This window comes from Carcharodon carcharias, chromosome 2, assembly GCF_017639515.1.
Source record: "Carcharodon carcharias isolate sCarCar2 chromosome 2, sCarCar2.pri, whole genome shotgun sequence".
NCBI lineage: Eukaryota > Metazoa > Chordata > Chondrichthyes > Lamniformes > Lamnidae > Carcharodon > Carcharodon carcharias.
Window position 1 is genome coordinate 94,540,176 of NC_054468.1, and position 21,686 is coordinate 94,561,861.

Here is a 21,686-nt window from a genome sequence, read left to right on the forward strand (position 1 = left end):
CGCCCTGCCCTGCCTCTATACCCGTCCCCACCCTGCCTCTATACCTGCCCCGCCCTGCCTCCATACCCCGCCTCATTTGGTATGATGTTCACTGCTTGTTATTGGTTGCGTTGCTTTCTACTGCTGTATGGGGCAGTTATTCTGATTGGTCAAGTTGACCATAATTACAATTTCTCTCTCGTTGCTCTGTTTCCATGGTGCTGAAATTTGTTGCACACTATTTTAGGAGATGACCTATAAGTAATTACCAACAAGTAAAACACTCACAATGAGGACACACTGGTTTTCATTACAACATTTTATCAACAACTGCAGAAAAATACTAAAGTTCAGAGACAGGCTTTGCAAAGGAGTATTTAAATATCATATGCAATGACTGTCTATCATTGTTCATTTACTAATTAAAATGCATGAGCCACGTCTCAATTCCCAATTAGAAATGGATATGTACCGTGTGTTGTACATGTGCCCATGTCCCTCTGTGTGTCTGTTACCCTGTTGTATGTCTCTGTGTTTGTGTGTTGTGTATGTGCCCATGTCCATGATTGTGTTACTCTGCGTTGTATGTCTGTATTTGTGTATGTGTGTTGTATATTTGTGTCTCCTGTGTATGTGTTTCTATGTGTGTGCCCCTACGTTTTCATATTTCTTGTATTACCTACAAATAGGAATTGATCACACATAATATTACCAACACATCGCCATATTTTTACAAGACTTCTTAAAATCGGATCCAACACTTTTAACCTTTGGGTTATGACATTATATTGAAAACTTCACGTTTTCAAGAACAAGAGAATACACTTTCATTTCCAGTTGTCGAGTGGCCAGAGAGCGGCAGTGTATCTCCAAGGAGTGTGGCATGATGTGTTTAATCTGAGATGCCGAAAGAGAGAGAGAGAGAAAGCGCTTGTTTTATAATCCTGAGGCTGTCTGTTGTTCTTTGTGTGTAGGGCGGGTTGGAGAGTGTGGATGTGGCTGGAGCCTCGTCAGGATTCATCCTCTTCCCATAAATGGGGTTGTTTGCGAAAGTTGCTGGAAGCCTAGAGGCAACTTAACATGAACCACATTGAGGGGGGTGGGATCTTCTCATCATAAAAAGGGAGCGAACAGAGAGGGAAAGGCAGCGCACATCTGGAGCTGGGAGGCGAGGAGCTGAATCTACGAGCGAATCACCAAAGAGAAAGAGTCCTGGAAAAGCGAGAGAGAATTCAACTCCCCGGAGTCTTATAGTCCCCGAAAACAAGGCAGGAAGTTTCATTAATTTCAGCAAGTCCCGGAACAGGAGGTCAGTCCGACTCAAAGCCTCTCCATTTGAGAGAGTATTTTCGGAGCAGCTTCTCGCTGGGTTCCTTTGCATGTTACAGTCGATGGAAGAGCAGCCTGCCCACCGCATCTCAAACTCACCGGGACCATCCGCTCTTTACCCCTCTCTTTATCCTCTTCCTCCCGGAGAGTTCCGCAGCTGTTGCTCCGCCTGAATTTGGACATTTCCCCTTTTCCTTCCTGTCTTAATCCTAGTTTTTGTTTTGGACTGAGAATTTGTTCCGTCTCCAACCTTGATTTGGTGGAGGGCTCCTGGTGATACAGCTCAGTGAGTCTCACAATTACCTCTCCATTTCTTACCTCTGGATAGTTTGATTTGCCGGCAATTGAGGCGGATAATTTATTTTTTTTTCATTTTGTTGCAGCTTTGGGAACGGAGTGTTCCAAATCCAGTCGGCTCTCAGAGCTTTATTTTGCGGATTTGAAACTGATTCTCAGCATACAGCAGACTGGAGGGAGGCAGGGAGGGTGGGTTCCTGTCCAGTTCGTTGTTAGGTTGGATTTATTGCTGACATTTGATAAATTTTCAGATCCAGGTTTGTTGGGTGATTGCTGTATTATTAATGGTGACTTCTATCTCCCTGATTGTCGCTGTGGATTTGTTTAGCTTGTAAATTTGGCGCTGACCCTTTTTTCCAGTTTGCTGCAAGTTTTAAGAGGGAGGTTTGGACGAAGGGCCATTTCATCACCGCTTTCTTGCGTGAGAAGTTGATCATCCGGTTGTGGCAGCATTTGGCCTCTCTTCAATCTATCCTGGCCTCAGTGTCAGTGCCCTATAGCCTTAAATCTTTCGTCTTAGCAATTACTTCCAGTCATCTGTCACTCAATCTATCAATCAATCAATGAAGAATTAGAAGCAGAAGTAGGCCATTCCGCCCCTCGAACCTGCTCAGCCATTCCATAAGATCATGGCTGACCTGATTGTGGCTTTAACTCCACTGTCCTGTCTGCCCCCCTCCACTCTCTTTTCAATCAAAAAGCTGCCTAACTCAGCCTCGAATAAACTCAATGACCAGCCTCCAATTGCTTTCTGGTGTGGTATTTGCAACCCTGGCTCAGTGGTGATGTTCTGGCCAGAAGTTTGCAGATTCAGTTTCCACCCCAGTGACTTGATTGTAGGATAGGACTTTAAACCAAAATCTCCTCATCCCTCTCTGGCAGATGCAGCACAACCCAGATTTTTTGAAGAGGGTTGGATTTCTCCCTTGTTATCCTGCCCAATAATTATCCCTCAATCAACATCACTCGTGAGGAAGATGGTGGCATAGTGGTAATGTCACTGGACTCATAATCCAGATGCCCAGGCTAATGCTCTGGGGAAGTGGGTTTAAATCCCACCACGGCAGCTGGTGGAATTTAAATTCCACTAATAAATCTGGAATATAAAGCTACTGTGACCATGAAACTATCATTGATTGTTGTAAAAACCTATCTGGTTCATTAATGTTGTTTGGGGAAGGAAATCTGCCGTCCTTACTTGGTCTCGCCTACATGTGACTCAACTCAAAATGGCCTTGCAAATCACTCAGTTCAAGGGCAATTAGGGAGGGGCAACAAATGCTGATGCAGCCAGCGACACCCACGTCCCATGAAAGAAATTTTTTAAAAAGTTAAAATTACCAAATAATCAGTTTTATCACATTGCTCCTTGTGGGAGATGCTCGATTTGTTGTAAAGCACTTTGGGACCTCAGGAGGTGAAAGTTCTCTGCAAATGTTAACTCTTTATTTGAAACTTTCCCTTTACGATGCTCACCCTGTGCTCTCATGTACTGAACTAGGTTCTGTATAGACTATTCTATACACTTCCACGTGCTCTTCTAAACACCACTAGCTTATCCAGCTCTGAGTTTATCCTCTGATTATCCCTAGTATCTTCACTGTCCTCAGCCCTGCCCCTTATGTCTCAGTAACCAGGTCTGTAATCACTGCTTTACATGTAGCCTGACAAGGACATTGCACAGCTTCAGCATTGCCTCTGGGAGTTTGAACCCAACTTTTGAAAAAGTAAATAAGGATGGCAAATAAAATTCAACACAGATAAATGTGAGGTAGTACATTTTGATAGGATGATTAGGGAGGTCACTTCTTTCTTGGAAGATGCAAGTAGAGGAACTAAGATTTCTCAGTGTACAAATACATCAGTCACTAAAAGTTGTACCACAGGTTAGCAAGGTCATTCAAAAACAAACCAGGCACCAGGCTTTATTTCTAGAGGGCTGGAATTGAAAAGTAGGGAAGTTAGCTAGATCTATATCAAACTTTGGTAGACCATTCTTAGTACTGCATGCAGTTCTGGTTGCCACATTACAAAAAGGATATAGAGACACTGGAGAGGGTGCAGAGAAGATTTACGAGAATGGTCTCAGAAATGTTTGGGTATACATATCAGTAAAAGATTGTCAGGCTGGGTTTCTTCTTTCCTGAAAAAATGTGAGGGATGACCTAATAGATGTCTTTAAAATTCTGAAAGGTTTTGATAGAGTGGATACAGAGAGAATGTTTCCTCTTGTGGGGAAGAGCATAATTAGAGGCTATCAATAAAAGTTAGTCACCAAGAAATCCAGTAAAAAATTTAGAAGAAACTAGATAGTCAGAAGCTTTTTCCCAGAGTGGAAGAGTCAATTACTAGGGGACATAGATTTAAGGTGAGAGGAGAAAACTATAGACGAGATGTGCAGGGCAAGTTTTTTACGCAGAGGGTAGTGAGTGTCTGGAATTCGCTGCCAGAGGAGGTGGTGGAAGCAGGTACGATAGTGGTGTTTAAGAGGCAGCTTGACAAATAAATGAATAGGATGGGAATAGAGGGATATGGACCCCGGAAGTGCAAAATGTTTTAGTTGACGGGCAATATGATCGGTGCAGGCTTGGAGGGCTGAAGGGCCTGTTCCTGTGCTGTACTTTTCTTTGTTCTTCACTCAGAGTGGTGGAAATGTGGAACTCACTACCACAGGGAGTGGTTGAAGTAAATAGTATAGATGATTTAAGAGGAAGCTAGACAAGCATCGCCAATGGCAGGCGGGAAGAGTGGGAGAGATTCCTGGTCAGCCATGTGATGGAAAGAATTGGAGCCTCTACCATCACTATCCATAGCTCCAGACTACAATGTGCATGTAAAAGATTTTGTTGGCACAAAACTCAGGTTCTGCGGGAGGTGGGGTTTTGGTGGTGCCAGTTGCTGGATGGCTGGTCTGGATCAGTTTCATGCCAACAGCACATGGTTCAATCGCTGTTCCGGCTGGGATGGATTCAGGACCTGCCTCCTTGCCCTACGTGTGGTGGAAATTGTGACACTATAGGTCAGACCTGCCTTTGGGCAGAGAACTAAAGAAGACAAGCATATGGAAGGGAGAAGGGAATAGAGGGTTATGATGATAAATTTAGATGAGGAAAGATGGGAGGAGACTCGGGTAGAGCATGAACACCATGCATTGGTTGGGCCAAATGGCCTGTTTCTGTGCCATGTATCCTATGTAATGTCTTTAAATTGTTATTATTTGTTCTTGGGACGCGCGCAATGCCAGCAAAGTCAGCATTTATTGGCCACTTGTATCCCTCAGAAAGTGGCAGTGAACTTCCTTAAACAGCTGGAGTGTGTGTGTGAAAGTACTCTCATTGTGCTGTTAGGTGGAGAGTTCCAAGCGTTTTATCCAGTGTCGATGAAACTGTTCACAACCTCAAGACATTCAAAAGTGTTATACAGCCAGTTAGATATTTTAAGTGTAGTCACTGTTGTAATGTAGGAAATTGCAGCAATTTCTGTCCAGCAGCATCCCACAAACAGCAAAGAGAGAAATGATCAGATAATCTGTTTTCTTAGTGATAAAGATTGCCCAGGACACTGGAGAGAACTCCACTGCTCCTCTTTGAAATAATGCTGTGTGATCTTTTGCACCCACTGAGGGCAGACAATGCCTCAGTTTAATATCTCATCTGGAACATGGCACCTCCAACAGGGCAGCACTCCCTCAGTACTGCATTAGTAGCATCAGCCTAAATTATGCATTCAAGTGTCTGGAGTGAGCCTTGAACTCAACCTTCTGACTCAGAGGAGAGTGCTACCAACAGCTGGCGCCTAAAGGTAAAGAGATCTGCATTATCTGGGAAGAAAATTCAGGCCTCCAGTGTGCAAATGAATCACCAGCATTGGCGTTAATCCAACCCAACATTCTAATGGGCTTTCAACTGCAATTCCAAATTCCCCACTGTCTAGTCTTCGGCCCTCTATTCACCATGACATTTCCACAGCAACTAACTTGGCCATTCACTCCCTCATCTCCATTTTTGCTTGTGTCCCCATTTAAACCTTTACTCTCGCTCACCCTGGTCATTCTACCTAGTACAGCCACAATCTCCACTCCCTTAAGTTTAAGGGACACAGACTTGAACATATTACAGCAGACAGCTAGATCAGCCAGTTATCAGCAGATCTGGCTGGACCACAGAAAGCACTAATGGATCCTGTTTTCCTCTGTCAAAACTGCCCACTATCCAGGAATACTAAGATAGCCCATGGCTTCACTAAAAACTGTCTTCTTAAATCTCTTTCCCTTATCCCTTCCACCCTAACCTCAAACAACAAATGCGAGGGGCTTGTGGACTTCTCGTCATTAAGATTGAAACCATCCAATCAGCTGTCTCTGCCTTGTCCTAGCTCACCTGGCCAAACTCATAGGTTTCATTGTTATCTAATTGTAGCCAGAGAATCATTGCAACAGCTTTTCTTTCCATTCCCTCACATTTACCTTTGGATCCTCAACTATCTCTCCTTGGACCCCTCCTATTACTCATCCAAATGCTGCCCTCGGCGCCAGCATCGACAATCACATAGTCAATTTTTAAGTACATTAACAACACCCAGCTCTACCTTACCACCACCTCTGCTGATGCAGCCACCATCTGATTTATTTCACTGCTTGTTTGACATCTAGTATTGGTTCAATAAAAACTTTGATGAATTGTTGGGATGATTGAAGGAAGTTATTGTCTTTAGTCTCTGCCGCAAACTCCGATCCTTAACCGCCAACTCCATCCCTCTTCCTAACGATTGTCTGAGGCTGAACCAGACCGTTCTTAGCCTTGGTGTCATATTTGACGCCCACCCGCTTCCACCTTTGCGACATTGTTCAACTCCCCCTGCCTTTTGCTGCAGAAACCATCTATATGTCTTTGCTACCTCTGGGCTTGACTATTCCAATGCATTCCTGGCCAGGTTGCCACCTTGCAACCTCAGTAAAGTAGAGATAATCTAAAACTAGACTGCCCATATAAAACCTCATATCAAGTTGACCCATCACCCAATGTGCTTGCTGATTTACATTGACTTCCAAATTACAAAGCCTCAGTTTTTAAAATTCTCATTCTTGTTTTCAAATCCCTCAATGACTTCACCCCTCACTGCCTCTAATCTCCTCCGGCTCTACAACCCTCCCTGCCTACCTGGGTATGGGAAGACATGTCACCCTGTAGAGACACTCCACCCTTTCCTCCTGCTCCTCGCCCCACCCCCACCACTACCACAACCCACCCCCCGCCCCCCACCCCGAATCCCCAAACAGTGGTAGCCTGGCTACTTTGTATTTTTAAGTTAAAGCTTTTAAAGAAGGCATCTTCATATTGAAGCACCCTCCCAAGTACTCCTCTCAAGCTGGAAGGCCTCTGATTGTCCCTCCAGCTTCAACAGCCCACTTGCCACCTGTAAATTGGACAGGAAACTTGTCTCCATGCCACTTAAGGGCTCACCCACATAAAAATCTTGACTTAATCAGCTTCCCCATCGGAGTTTTGGGACCTGAAAACAGTCCCATCCCCTGTTTCTCACCTCTGGGGATAAATTCTGCCCAAAATATTTGTTTAGCATCTCTGCCATTTCCTTATTCCCCATTATAGTTTCTCTTGTCTCAGTCTCTAAGGGACTCATGTTTATTTTCCCTACTCTCCTCCTTTTCACATACTTGCAGAACTCTTTGGCTAGTTTACTCTCTTATTCCACTTTCTCACTCTGAAAATGTTTTGCATCATCCTTTACTGGTTTCTAAAACTCCTAATCTTCAAGTGTACTACTTTTCCCGGCCTCATTCAAAACCTTTTTTAATTTAATACCATCATTGACCTCTGTAGTTAGCCATAGATGGATCATTTGTCCCATGGAGTTTTTATTTTTCAATGAAATTTAGATTTAAGAATGTTTCAGTATTTCTTCAAATATTTGCCATTGCTCATCTACTATCATACTTTTTATTCTAATTTTCCAATCTACCTTAGCCAACTTGCTCCACATACCTATGCATTTGGTATTATTTAAATTCAACATTCTAATTTTAAACTTATGTATATCACTCTCAATATGAAATTCAATCACATTATGATCATTATTTCCCAGATAATGACTCTTTACTATGAAATGACTAATTCACCTTGTCTCATTACACAAAACAAGATCTAAAATAGCTTCTACCCTGGTTAGTTCTATAACATATTGTTCTAGGAGTGTCTTGATTAGATTCCATGAAATAGTCCTCCAAACTACTTTTGCCGATTTGTCTTGTCCACTATATAAGAAGATTAAAGTATCTCAAGATTGTTACGTCCTTGATTAATACTCTGTCCAATGAACAGCTATTGTTCAAGAGGCTATAAACTACTCACTCCAACATTTTCTGATCGTTGTTATTTATCTCTATTCATCTCCATCCTGCTCTTCAGAACCAAAGTATTTCCTCACCACTGTCCTTATGTCATCCTTTATTATCAGAAGAGCCGCTAACACCCTCCACACCCACTTTTTCACTTTGGCTGTCCTTTTGAAGTAAAGTACCCTGGAACATCCCAGTCTTGGTCACCATGCAACCACATGTCTCTGTAATAGTGATCAGATTGAACCCATTTATCTCTATTTGTGCCATTAGATGAAATTTAATATAGAGGTGTGAAGTGATACATTTTAATAGGAAGAATACATAGGTAATACAAAATAAAAGGTACAATTCTAAAGAATTGGAACAAATGGACCTGGGAGTAGATATGCACCAATTGTTGAAAGCAGTTAAGAAAAGCATACGTGGTCCTGGGCTTTATAACTAGAAGCATTGAGTACAAAAGCAAGGAAAGAAGTGATATAAACCATTAGAAACACTGGTTTAGCCTCAACTGGAGAAATGTGTCCAATTCTGGGCACCGCACTTTAGGAAGGATGTGAAGGTGTTAGAGAGGATACAGAAAGGATTCACGAGAATGGTTCCAGGAATGAGACACTTCAGTTACAAGGATAGGTTGGAGAATCTGGGGCTGCTCTCCTTAGGGAAGAGAAGGTTGAGTGGAGATTTAATTTTGAGGGGCCTGGGCAGAGTAGATAAGCAGTAGGGTTGAGAACCAGAGAATACAGGTTTCTGGTGATTGGCAAAAGAACCAAAGGTGATAGAAGATTTTTTTTTGTACATGGAATTTGTTGCCCAAGTGTGGTGGAGGCAGATTCAATTGTGGCTTTCATCAGGGAATTAGATAAGCACCTAAAGATAAAAAATATTGCATTGTTATAGAGAAAGGGTTGTGGTTGGGGAGGAGTGTGGAAATGATACCAATTGAATTGCATAAACTTCATAGGCCAAATGGCCTCCTTCTGCGCTGTAACCATTCTATGATTCTAGAAACAATTTGTCATCTTGTTACAAATGTTTTTTGCATTCAGATAAAGCACCTTTAAATTTTAACATTTTAAACCATTTTTCTTTGATTTCACCTTATGTTCACTAATTCAGTATTATAGTTAACCTTTTTGTCCCATCTAATCACACTCTGCTTACCTTTAGATTTATAAATTTCCCATATGAACCCACACCACCACCCCTCCCCTTTTTAGTTTAAAGCTCTGTCCATTGTCTGGTCCCCTACTACTGGTATCACCAGTACTCCATGAGGAGACGTCTTTAACCCAGCACCAGGCAGACAACACAACCCTCAGAACTCACAGTTGCAGCTGCAGAGAACAGTATCTATCCACCTGACTATACTGCCCCTGTCATTGTCACATGTCTTTTCATTCCCACTTGGATGGCTTCTTGTACCACAATGCTGTGGTCAGTTTACTCATTCACCTCATAGACTTCACCCTCAACCACACAGGTTGCAAGAACCTCAACCTTATGGGCAAGGAGGAAAGGCAGAGGCTTCTCCAGCTACTGGGATCCCCTTACCTGCCTGACTCACAGTCATACCCTCCTATCACCGACCATTAACCATACCTGTACCACTACTTAACCAAATCCAGTTGTCCATGTAACTTGCTCCCACTCCACAATGTTTGCAACCCAGACTCCATCTCAACAGTTCCAAGCTGCAGTTCCTCAAGATGCAAGCGCTGTAGATGTGGTTGTTTAAGATTGCAGTGCTGTCCACAAACTCCCACATTCTGCAGCAAACCACCTTACAGCCATCCCAAAGCCTCATATATTTATTTAATTAGACTGTGTTTAATCATCTTACCTTATACTTTTTTAGTCTTTTAACTAATTACATGATCCAGTTTAAGTTATTGGTGATTAAATTAAATATTTACCTCTAGCACAAAACACTATAAGTGTGAGGCAAAAAAGCAGTGCCTCCTTCCTCACTCAATCCCCAATTTTTACCCTGAGTTTGCAATGTGCTTTGTTCTACAGCCACTTTGTCTACCAGTAGATACTGTTTACTTTTTGAACCACACCCAATTCACAATTGGTGACTCAGTTTCCTGCTCCTGCTCACCTATTAGGACCTTTTCAGGCAATCACTTACCAGCTGATTGACAGATAACCGGCACTGACAGGCAGTTTCTGCTAAGTACTGATTAACTTGCAGTTTCTTTTAAAGTTTTTTTTAAAGTTCTAAGTTAAATTCAGAAAGTTAAACTAAATTTCAGTTTGACACTACCCACCCATTACTACTTACCAAAGTGTCCCACATGTACCAAATTCCCAACCTTTACACTGTTTGTGTAGCACTCTCTTCTGTGACCCCCGGCGTAGTCCTCTGGGTTGATATTTTCCAGTACAATTCAGATGCCATCTAACTTCATGTACCTTTTCTCCCAGATGGAGATGCTTCGACGCTCCTCCGTCTTTGCTGCTGAAGTAATGGAAGTTTTTGACCGCTCTCCCCCCGATAAAGAGCTTATATCTCAAGCTAAAGCACTGTGTCGAGATTACATCCATTCCCGCCTGATCCGGGCTGGTATCGTCTGGAGTAAACCAGAGCCTGCAGTCTCTAGTCCAGCGAGCAAACTTACTGAGGTATCAGCTGCACTCCTTCACTTGGGTAAGTCAACCGGCTGCAGGGACACAGAAGAATTAAAGAGAAAAAGGAATTAAGTCTTGATGATAGAAATGGGAAGAGTCAGGAGAGCGAGAGTTGGATGGTGAGAATTGGGGTGAGAGAGGAATAGAGAGCATGTGATGGAAATTCTGAGATATGGAAAGGGGATTAAAAATAATAAATGAGCTACAATCAGAAAATTTGCAAATTTGTCACACTTATAGCTGATACTAAACTACAGAGGGGTTTGGGATTGTAGGCGTATTCAAATCTGATGAAGCAGTCAGAATTTCAGAGAACCTCAATAATATTTCCAATCAGGTGGAGGCTCAAGTTGCTTCATGCTGTTATTGTAAAGCAGCAATCAACAAAGCAAACAAAATGCTACGATAACGAAGATCTTTAATGACTGTGCTGCCAATACTGGCTTTGCCATCTGGCAGGGTTAATCTGAAACTTGAGTAGCACATATTTTCTAACCTTTAAAATGACGGTTCACGGGCAACTTGAGCCCAAATTTCCAATGCATGCTCCCCCATTCTCTGCTGGCAATCCCCAGCAACATGCAATTGTAATATTCATTACTCTTGTAAAGTCAGTAAAGTATGCACCTGAGTTTGTACAATTTTGTACTCAAGCTGTACCTTGAACACTATGTTCAGCACGAGTCATAAGGAAAACACAAAGGTGGTGTGCAGAAGTACCATGGGGCAGATCTACACCTTGTGTCATGAGGAAAGGTTAAGGAAATATAAAAAGGTGAATTCGGAGGACTTTAAAGATGCATACAAGATACTAAGTGGAAAGGAAATGATTAATCTAAGGCATTATCTCAAGTTAAACCACAACTGCAGAAAAAGTAATGTAAGCATTAACTAGTAAAAGGCAAGTATGAGAATGGGGGTATCAGGAAGTATTACTTCACATAGACTGACTGATAGCTAGGAGTAGTAGAGGAAAAAAAACTGAAATAATTCAAGTGTCATTTGGATGCCTTGGTGTTGAGACAATGGGTTTCAATGGAAGGATGGAGTAGGTGAATCCCATGATGTTTGTCTATACTTTGGAATCTTTGTAAAGTTAAAGAGAATGGAAAATTAATAATTGAAAATATTCTAACTGACTTTTCTGGGTTCCTAATTCAGGAGTATCACTGCAGATCCTGGATTGCCAATACATGGTCCCATGAAGCTGGGGGGATGCAGGTTAAATCTTCCATTCTTCTGAATTTCTAATCTCAGGTGTATAGGCACATTATTTTGGGAAGCAGTTGGGGAGGGAAATCTGATGAGGAAGTCTACACTGGTTGCACAAGTATATGTCCTTCTAGCTGACTCATGCACATAGAGATTTGTTTAGTGAGAGAGAGAGAGAGAGAGTGAATCGAATCATAGAATCAGACAACACTGGAGGGGGCCATTTGGTCCATTGTGTCCATGCTAGCTCTTTGAAAAGAGCAATTCAAATAGCCCTACTCCCCTGTTCGTTGTCCCACAAATTTCTCTTTTTGAAATATTTATCCAGTTCCCTTTTGCAAGTTACTATTGAATCTGCTTCCATTACACATTCCAAATCACAATAACTCATTGGGTGAATGAATTTCTCCCTAATTTCCCGTCTGAGTTTTTGCCACAGTTCCAGAGATTTTATTCCAGGTTTCTTACATCTTCAAAACTGTTTTTCTCTTTGTCCTGTTTCAACTTTCGTTTTTGGTCTCTTTGGAATAAAATTGACTGAGCCCAGCCGCCAATTATTTTTAAAGATGCTTCCTCAGGACTTTCCCCCAATGCTCACGGTAGCTGGGCTCCCCACCCCTCACTCTGAAGCTCAGGCTGAGGGCCTATCATTTTTATACATAGAAAATTCTGTAAAAGCTTAAAAAGTCAGCAGCATCTGAAAGAGAAAGAGTTAGATGTTTTGGATGCAACTTTTCATCAGAACTGGCAAAGTGAGGCTGAAAATGCTCCTTTATAGAACTGACCAAAATAAAGTAGAACAAGGAACAGTTAGCTCAGTACCATGAAGGGATTTCCCCATTTCTAATGTACAGCCCCACTCAAGACTCTAATCTATAGGACCATGGGATTGTACAGCACAGAAAGAGACCATTCAGCCCATTGTGTCCATCCTCCTCCAGATGCTGACTAACCTTCTGTGCATTTTCCATTATTTTCTGTTCTTTGTACATATTTCCAGCATTTTGATTTTCTTTCTTAACCCACAGATTTCTTAATATTTCTAAGATGTTGTTCTAAAAATAATAATTCTCAAATATTTCCTCTGACACTACTGGAATTTCAACTCTCATTTCAGTCATTTGAAGGTCAAGTGTGGTTATGTGCTTCATAATCCTCTATATTTGCGAAACACTCTAACTCAAGCTGTAGATGCTGACTTTATGCAATACAGTAAAACAGGTCACAGAATCGACAACCCATTACTTCTCTTCCCATGAAAATAAGAAAGAGGGTTGTGATCTACCCCAAATTGCCTTATATTTAAAGTGGATACACATCCCCCTTGTTGAAAACAACATTATAAAGCACCATAACCCACTCTAATAAGACAGCTGCATGTCATCAGGATCTGCCACAGAATAGCAGGCCCTTTGTGCCAAATCCAGAAAAATCTTAGGAATCTGAATGCTTGTTTCTTTTGGAATATCAAAAGCAGCAGTTTCCAACAAAGGAGGTGGAATTGGTCTTCAGCCAGATCTCAAAATGGGTGAATCAGCGGCTTGTTTTACACCCAACCTGTGTTTATTTTCCAAGGTAGATACCCCTGCAGAAACACATTGGCAGCAGCAAGAGGTTTGTAGCAACCTTCTGTAGATAAAATTACCCAATGCATCATCAATTTTCTCTGTTCACCATACACCCTAAAGAAAGGAAGAAAGACTTGCATTTCTGTCATGACCCCAGGATATCCCAAAGTGTTTCATACGAACATATGAACAAGGAGCAGGAAGTAGGCCATTCAGCCCCTCGATCCTGCTCTACCATTTAATAAGATCATGGCTGATCTGATAGTAACCTCAAATCTGCATCCTGCCTACCCCCGATAACCTATCACCCCTTGCTAACCAAGAATCTATCCACCTCTGCCTTAAAAATATTCAAATACTCTGCTTCCACTGCCTTTTCAGGAAGAGAGCTCCAAAGACTCACGACCCTCAGAGAAAAAAATTTTCCTCATCTCTGTTGTAAATGAGCGACCCCTTATGTTAAACAGTGACCCCTGGTTCAAGATTGTCCCGCAAAAGGAAACAAGCTCTCCACATCCACCCTGTCAAGTCCCCGCAGGATCTTATGTTTCAATCAAGTCACCTTTCTCTTCTAAACTCTAGCGGATACAAGCCTAGCATGTCTAACCTTTCCTCATAAAACAACCCACCCATTCCAGGTATTATTCTGGTAAATCTTCTCTGAACTGCTTCCAACGCATTTACATCTTTAAATAAGATGACCAATACTGTACACAGTACTCCAGATGTGGTCTCACTAGTGCCCTGTATAACTGAAACATGACCTCCCTACTTCTATATTCAGTTCTCCTCACAATAAATTATAACATTCTATTAGCTTTCCAAATTACTTGCTGTACCTGCATACTAGCTTTTTGTGGTTCATGCACCAAGACATCCAGGTCCCTCTACAGCTCAGAAATCTGCAATCTCTCACCATTTGGATAATATGCCTCTCTTTTATTCTTCCTGCCAAAATGGACAATTTCACATTTTCCCACATTATACTCCATTTGCCAGGTCTTTGCCCACTCACTTAACCTGTCTATACCCTTTTTTAACCTCCTTAGGTCATCTTCACAAATTACTTTCCTACCTATCTTTGTGTCATCAGCAAATTTGGCAACCATCCCTTCATCCAAGTCATTTATGTAAATTGTAAACAGTTGAGGTCCCAGCACTGATCTCTGTGGCACACCATTTGTTACATGGTCATTGGAGTACTTTTGAAGTGCAGTTCCTGTTGTAATGTAGGAAACATGTCAGCCAATTTGTGCACAGCAAGCTGTCACAAACTGTAATATGATAATGACTAAATAATCTTCCTTAGTGTTGATGTAGATGTTGGATCAGGGAATGAATATCAGCCAGAACACTAGGGAGAACTCCCCAGTTCTTCTTCAAAATAATGCCATGGGATCTTTTATGTCAACCTAGCAGGGTAGGGAGAACAGTTCATTGCATCATCCAAAAGACAGCACTGGGAGCATTAGCCTAGATTTTAATTTCAAGTCCTTGGGGCTCGAACCCACAACTTTCTGACTCATAGGAAAGAGAGCTAACTGAGCCACAAGGTGGTGAGGGATGGGCCAGATAGTCCTCTGTGCTAACTCAACCAACATGGATACCATCTGCTCATATCTTACTTTGTACCAGCAGAAGTAAATATGGTGGACACAGCTGAAATAAAGTACTTGTTTAATCTTCGAACTATGACTTTGGTCACCTAGCTAACGGTTTCTGGTTGATGTTTTCCTTTGGTGACAGTGGGGGAAGGGCAGGTTTGGCTTGGAGTCAGATAAAGGGAAGGTCGGGAAACGGAGGAAACCGTGGAATGAATTGTCTTAAATCCACAAACTCCTCACATGTTGGAGGCGAGGGTTGTGGGGCAGGAAGAGGAGTTTAACAAGGTGGTTAGTAATGGATAATAAAAAAGGCTGGGGTTACCTTTGTTTCCTAAAATTATTTTGGGAAGTGGATAACTTTGGGAGAGGGGTTTAGGACCTGATCATGTCTGTGTCCAGCCAGATGTGGTGATGGATAATTAACCAGTGGTGCGCCAGCTACACTGAAGCCCAGAATGGAACAAAAATAGGGGCCATACCAGAGGGAATGACCAGGATGGAGACAGTAAAGGTCCTACTGACCACAGAGCTATTGTGGCCATTGTAAGGCCAAGGAGATGGCAGTTTGACATGTCAGTTGTAAATTATGGGGGTGGCGGGGGAAAGAGTTTTTTCCAGCATCAACACAGAAGGAAACAGGGCTTGAAGGAGGCTTGGTGGTGAGATACTAGGAATTGATGAGAGATACCTCATCTGTGATTGAGACTGTGGGAACAGAGAAACCTTATGGAACAAGGTCAAGGGCGATGTGCTCAAGTAACAACCCAATCAGTGCCCTCCATCTGCATAGAATTAACCACAATTGATATACAGTTAACAATGATACCTTCTGTCCAAGGTGGAAACAGGAGGCAATTTTAGAAAGAAACCTAGGGTTAATTTTTAATCTAAATCAGGGCGTGTAATTCACCAGCTCTGAATATGGAAATTAATGCCAGGATCAACAGCATGGTCTCAGGAAATTACTTTGCACAGAAATGCTGATCAACAAATTGAATAGACTTCTAAATAGAGTTAATTTGTTGCACTTTGCTCCCAGGACCCTTGCTTGCTATGCAAGGCAAGTTTGGAAGGCCAATATCCTGAATTACTGTAACTGAGACAGTGGGAATCAGCTCTAGTACAATGAAGGTTATCAGGTATGAATCTTTCATGCCTACAGCAGTACCTGTACCTTAAAAGGGAGGGGTGAAAGCACAGGAAGTGAAAGGGAGTAGCAGTTTCTAGTGGCAGGGTAAAATTTTGTAACACCCACAGCAGCAGGTAGAGGATTTTAAATTTGGTGAATTACATGCCCTGATTAAGGAGCGAAAATACAGAAATAACTGCACTAAAAATCAGTGACAGAGTTGCTTCCAAGTTTTCATTCTTGTAGCTATAATGAACCCTTTAAATAGCCTGGAAATGGCTGTCTGCCAACATGTATTGCTCTTGGTTTGTGGACAGGTTGAGGAATTGATATCAGAACTGAAAGGTTATAACTATCAGGGAAGATTGAACAAGCTGAGGCTTTTTTCTCTGGTAAAGAGAAGGCAGAGGAGTAACTTGATGTTGGTTTTTAAGACAATGAAATGAAATTGATAGGGTAAGCATAGAGAAGATGTTTCTATGTGTGGGGGAGATTAAAAGTATGGGCTATAAATAGCTTGTCACTAATGAATTCAGTAGGGAACTCAGGAGAAGCAATCCAGAGAGTTGTTAGAATGTGGAACTCACTACCAAAGGGAGTCTTTGAGGTGAATAGCATAGATTAATTTAAGGGGAAGCTAGATAAGCACATGAGAGTTGAGATGAAGAGCTAACTTGGAATATAAGCACCTGCATAAACCAGTTGGGCTGAATGGCCTGTTTTTTTTCTGTTCACTTCTATGTAACTGGTAGTGTAGAGGTACAAACTGTTTCTCTAAGGCCATGGAGTTGGTATGAAGAGACCTGACACTACAATGGGCAATTCCTGGTGAGAGCTTTTGGAATCCTGTGCAACTGAAAGTTTCTGCATCAAATTTGATGGGCTGAATGGTTTTTTCCACACTTGCTAAAATACAGAGAAGGAAAACCTGTTATTTCCTAGAGATTCTTTTTAACTTCTCAGAATTTACCTAAAAGCAATTAAACTCCAATTGTCCTCAGATTCTAAGAGCAATTAACCATCGATTAAAAATAAAAACACAAAAGATAGAAGCAAGAGTAGGCCATTTGGCCCCTTGGGCCCAGTCTGCCATTCAATAATATTATGGCTTTAACTCCACTTTTCTGCCTGCCCCCCATAACCCTGTACTCTCCTGTGATCAAAAATCTGTCTATCTCAGCTCAACGGCCCAGCCTCCGCTGCTCTCTGGGGTAGAGAATTCCAAAGATTAACGTCACAGACATAATGGGCCAAATGACCTCTTTCTGTGCTGTATGATTCCATGATTTGAAGTGACAGGTAGGTCTAGGATCTGAATTAATAGCTTCATGTTGGCCAGCAAATTGAGTTACCAGACAGCATGTTTTACACCTCCATGTTTCTATCTTGAACAATAAAGTAACACTCACAAGAAAGGTGATTCTGTTACTTTCTCCCTTTTTCTTCAATTTGAATGGAGCCCCAGGTACAGTGTTACAAACCTTCACCAACAGATAGACTTCTGATTGTGATTTAAGCTGTTGCTTTCATTCCTCCCATTCAGCAAGCAATACACCAAATAGCAGAATTTCTCTTTTCTCTCTCTCTCTCGCTAGGTGACGAGTTGGAGTACATCAGACCAAATGTCTACAGGAACATTGCGAAACAGTTGAATATCTCGGTCAGTTCTGAAAGCATTGTGTCAGATGCATTCCTGGCTGTGGCCACTGAGCTTTTTTCTGCAGGTAAATTCCAGCAATGTTAATTCAGTTGTGTATATGACAGGTGGGAATGGAATGCTGCTCCCAACTGCACTTATACTGTTGAGCAACATCTGTTCTATGTATAAACGTACATCATTAATCCTAACTATCCACACAGGTTCATATCTCGTTTGGATCTCCTTGTGGTTCCTTTTGCAGGTTTAGGTACTTGTACAAATTTGCGTTCCTGCTGTTTTTTCTCCTGCAGTAAATTACGGAACAGCACGGAAAAGCAATCTGCTTCCAGACTCATCTGATACTGAGACATGACATAGCTGTAGAGAAACCCATGTGACTGCACCATCAGTCTTCCCTTTCCTGTGGTGAAGTGACTTTTCTGTTTGACATATCTCCATCTAAACTGGTAACAGATGAGGAGCTGTAGTCTGAGCTACGCTACAAGCAAAATATGCCAGCTTTGCAAGTAACATTTGCCTATCTCTAATTTTTCAATGCATTTATCACTGCATTTCTGATCATTTGGTGTTTATCTTCTATCTCTGGTTCCTTAATTACTGCAGGTATCATTGTGTGTCGTTGCACCCTATAATTCAGATATAGGCTTGCCAAATCGTTCATGTGTAATAATGAAATAGCTCCCAGTCCAGATACTGTAGAGAGTTAAATAAAAGCAAAACATTGCAGACACTGGAAATCTGAAATAAAAACAGAAAATGCCCTGAAGAAGTCATATAGAATTGTAATGTTAATTCTGTTTATCTCTCCAAAGATGCTGCCACACCTGCTGAGTTTTTTTTCCAGCATTTTCTGTTTTTAATTACTGTAGAGACTTGCCTGTTTATGTCTTCATCACACAGTAGCTAGTGGAAATCTGAAACTTTCCAGCCCAAAAACTGGTTGATGCTGGGAGTCAGTTGAAAATTTCAAAATAGATATTGATAGATTTTTGTTTGGTAAGAGGATTAAGAGGTATGGAACCAAGTTGGTTAAATGGAGTTAAGATACCGATCAATCATGATCGAATTGAGTGGTGGAACAGGCTAGAGCGGTTGATTGGCTTCCTCGTATTCCTATGTTACACAGTAATTTCCACAGCATCTAAATACTCTTTCAAACAGTTGCTTTATCTGCTTAGCCCACTAGTGGCCATGTTCTGTGGCCACCTCTGCCTCAAATGATGTGTGGGTCTGATGTTTGCATTGATAGTTGAGACAGAAATGCCATTGGCACATACTGGGGATGAGAATAAGTGGATATCTCTTTTGGAGAGCTTGCACCGGCACAAAGGGCTCAATGGCCTTCTCTGCTGTAACATTCTATGACTATGAAAATTACCTACTTGATATAGTACAGTGCATACAATAACAGTGTTCTCTGGTCACATATGAATTTTCCAATGAGTTTGGAGTTCCCATCAAACTGAACAGAAATTGACTTTGAGTGTGTCATTTAGAAATTTATTTTAGATAGACTAGATAGAGAGCCAGGGATTATTCATGTTTTCTCTTTCTTGAGTTCCCTCATGCCATAGAGTAATTGTTCATCCAATTAATGAAGTTTGAGACTTCATAATTATTCGTCACTGAGAGCTGGATTTCAACCAGTGCAATGTGTTACAATGGCAAGTATTGCTCAATAAAAGAGTTTCTTTATGTTGCTTACATTTCACTGAAGTTTGTACCTTGGCTAGCTCTTTAAATAATGCTGGGTAGGGCGTTGAAAGGTCATTGTGTTGCAAGACTATTACAACTTGAAGAATTTTTTTATTCTTTCAATGGATGTGGGCATCACTGATTTGGCTGACCTTTGTTGCCCAAGCCTAATTGCCCATGAGAAGGTGGTGGTGAGCCTTCTTCTTGAACCTCCTTCTTTGATTTACAATAATGTTGCCAGGGCTTGAAAATTGTAGCAAGGAGGAGAGATTGGATAGGCTAGGGTTGTTTTCCTGAGGAGGCTAAGGGGTGGCCTAATTGAGGTGTACAAAATTATGAGGGGGCTAGATAGGGTAGACAGGAAAGACTTGTTTCCCCTAGCTAAGGGGTCAATAACGAGGGGGCATAGATTTAAGGTGATTGATAGAAGGATTAGAGGGGACATGAAGGAAACATTTTTCACCCAGAGGGTGGTGGGCGTCTGGAATTCACTGCCTAAGTTGGTGGTTGAGGCTGAAACGCTCAACTCATTTAAAAGGTACCTGGATCTGCCTCTGAAGTGCTGTAACCTGCAAGGCTACGGACCAGGTACTGGAAAGTGGGATTAAAATGAGCGGCTAGTTCCTTTTTTCTCTTTTTGGCCGGCGCACACTCGATGGGCTGAATGGCTTCTTTCCGCACCGTATCTTTTCTATGGTTCTAACCATTGCAGTCCATGTAGTGTAGGTACATCCAAGTGCTATTAGGGAGGGAGTTCCAGGATTTTGACCCAGTGGCGATGAAGGAACAGCAATATATTTCCAAGTCAGGATGGTGTGTGGTTTGGAGGGGAACTTGCAGGTGGTGGTGTTCCCATGCATCTGTTGCCCTTGTCCTTCAAGGTGGTAGCGGTTGTGGGTTTGGAAGGTGCTGTTGAAAAAGCATTTTTGAGTGGTTGCAATGCATCTTGTATGCTGCTGCCACTGTACGTCAGTGGTGAAGGCTGTTAATGTTTAATTTGGTGGATGGGATGCCAATTGAGTAAAGTGCTTTATCCTGTTCCTGAGTGTTGTTGGAGCTGCACTTATCCAGGCAAGTGGAGAGTATTCCATCACACTCCTGACTTGTGCCTTGTAGATGATGGACAGACTTTCGGGACTCAGGAGGCAAGTTACTTGCCTCAGAATTCCCATACTCTGACCTGTTCTTGTGGCCAAAGTATTTATATGGCCGGTCCAGTGCAGTCACCCCCAGACTTTTGATGGTGGGGGATTCAGCGATGGTAATGCCATTAAATGACTAGGGCAGATGGTTAGATTCTCTTGTTGGAGATGGTCATTGTCTGGCATTTGTGTGGCGTGAATGTTACTAGCTACCGGTCAGCCCAAGTCTGGATATTGTCCAGATCTTGCTGCATTTGGACATGGACTGCTTCAGTATCTGATGAAGTCGTGAATGGTGCTGAACATTGTGCAATCATCAGCAAACATCACAGCTTCTGACCTTATGATGGAGGGAGGTCATTGATGAAGCAGCTAAAGATGGTTGGACCCTGAAGAATTCCTGCAGTGATGTCCTGGATCATTGGAACATAGGAACAGAAGTAGGCCATTCTGCCTGTCGAGCCTGCTCTGCCATTCAGTTAGATATGGCTGATCATCTACTTCAACACTGTTTTCCCGCGCTTTCTCCATATTCATTAGTCTCCAGAAATGTATCGATTTCTGTTTTGAACATGCTCAATGACTGAGTTTCCACAGCCCTCTGAGGTAGAGAATTCCAAAGATTCACCATTCTCTGAATGAAGAAATTCCTCCTCATCTCGGTCTTAAACGGCCTGCCCCTTATCCTGAGGCTTCAGATTCACCAGCCAGGGAAAACATCTTATCTACATCCACCCTGTCACGCCCTGTAAGAACTTTGTAACTTTCAATGAGGTCACTCCTCATTATTCGAAACTCAAGGGAATACAGGCCCAGTCTCCCCAGTCTCTCTTCAGAAGACAATTCCATTGCACTCCCTCTATGTTAAGTGTATCTCCCCTTAGATAAGGGGACCAGGACTGTACACAATACTCCAGGTGAGGTCTCGCCAAGGCTCTATACAATTGCAGCAAGACATCTTTACTCCTGTACTCAAATCCCCTTGTGATGAAGGCCAACATACCATTCACCTTCCTAATTGCTTGCTGCACCTGATTGCTAAATTTTAGTGACTCATGAACAAGGATACCCAGGTCCCT

At 42.1% G+C, this 21,686-nt stretch overlaps 1 protein-coding gene across 2 annotated transcripts in view; it reads left to right on the plus strand.

The window, feature by feature from the left end:
* Positions 1-940: 940 nt before the first annotated feature.
* boka (BCL2 family apoptosis regulator BOK a) overlaps positions 941-21,686 on the plus strand; it is a 38,448-nt gene continuing 17,702 nt past the window's right edge. Inside the window, exons 1-3 of one of the 2 annotated variants that reach the window (XM_041210568.1) lie at positions 941-1,594; positions 10,394-10,616; positions 17,706-17,834. In XM_041210568.1, coding sequence (XP_041066502.1) covers positions 10,394-10,616; positions 17,706-17,834 — 352 coding nt within the window. In that variant the 5' untranslated portion in view covers positions 941-1,594. The remainder of the gene's footprint in view (positions 1,595-10,393; positions 10,617-17,705; positions 17,835-21,686) is intronic. The other variant, XM_041210576.1, reaches the window with a different exon arrangement.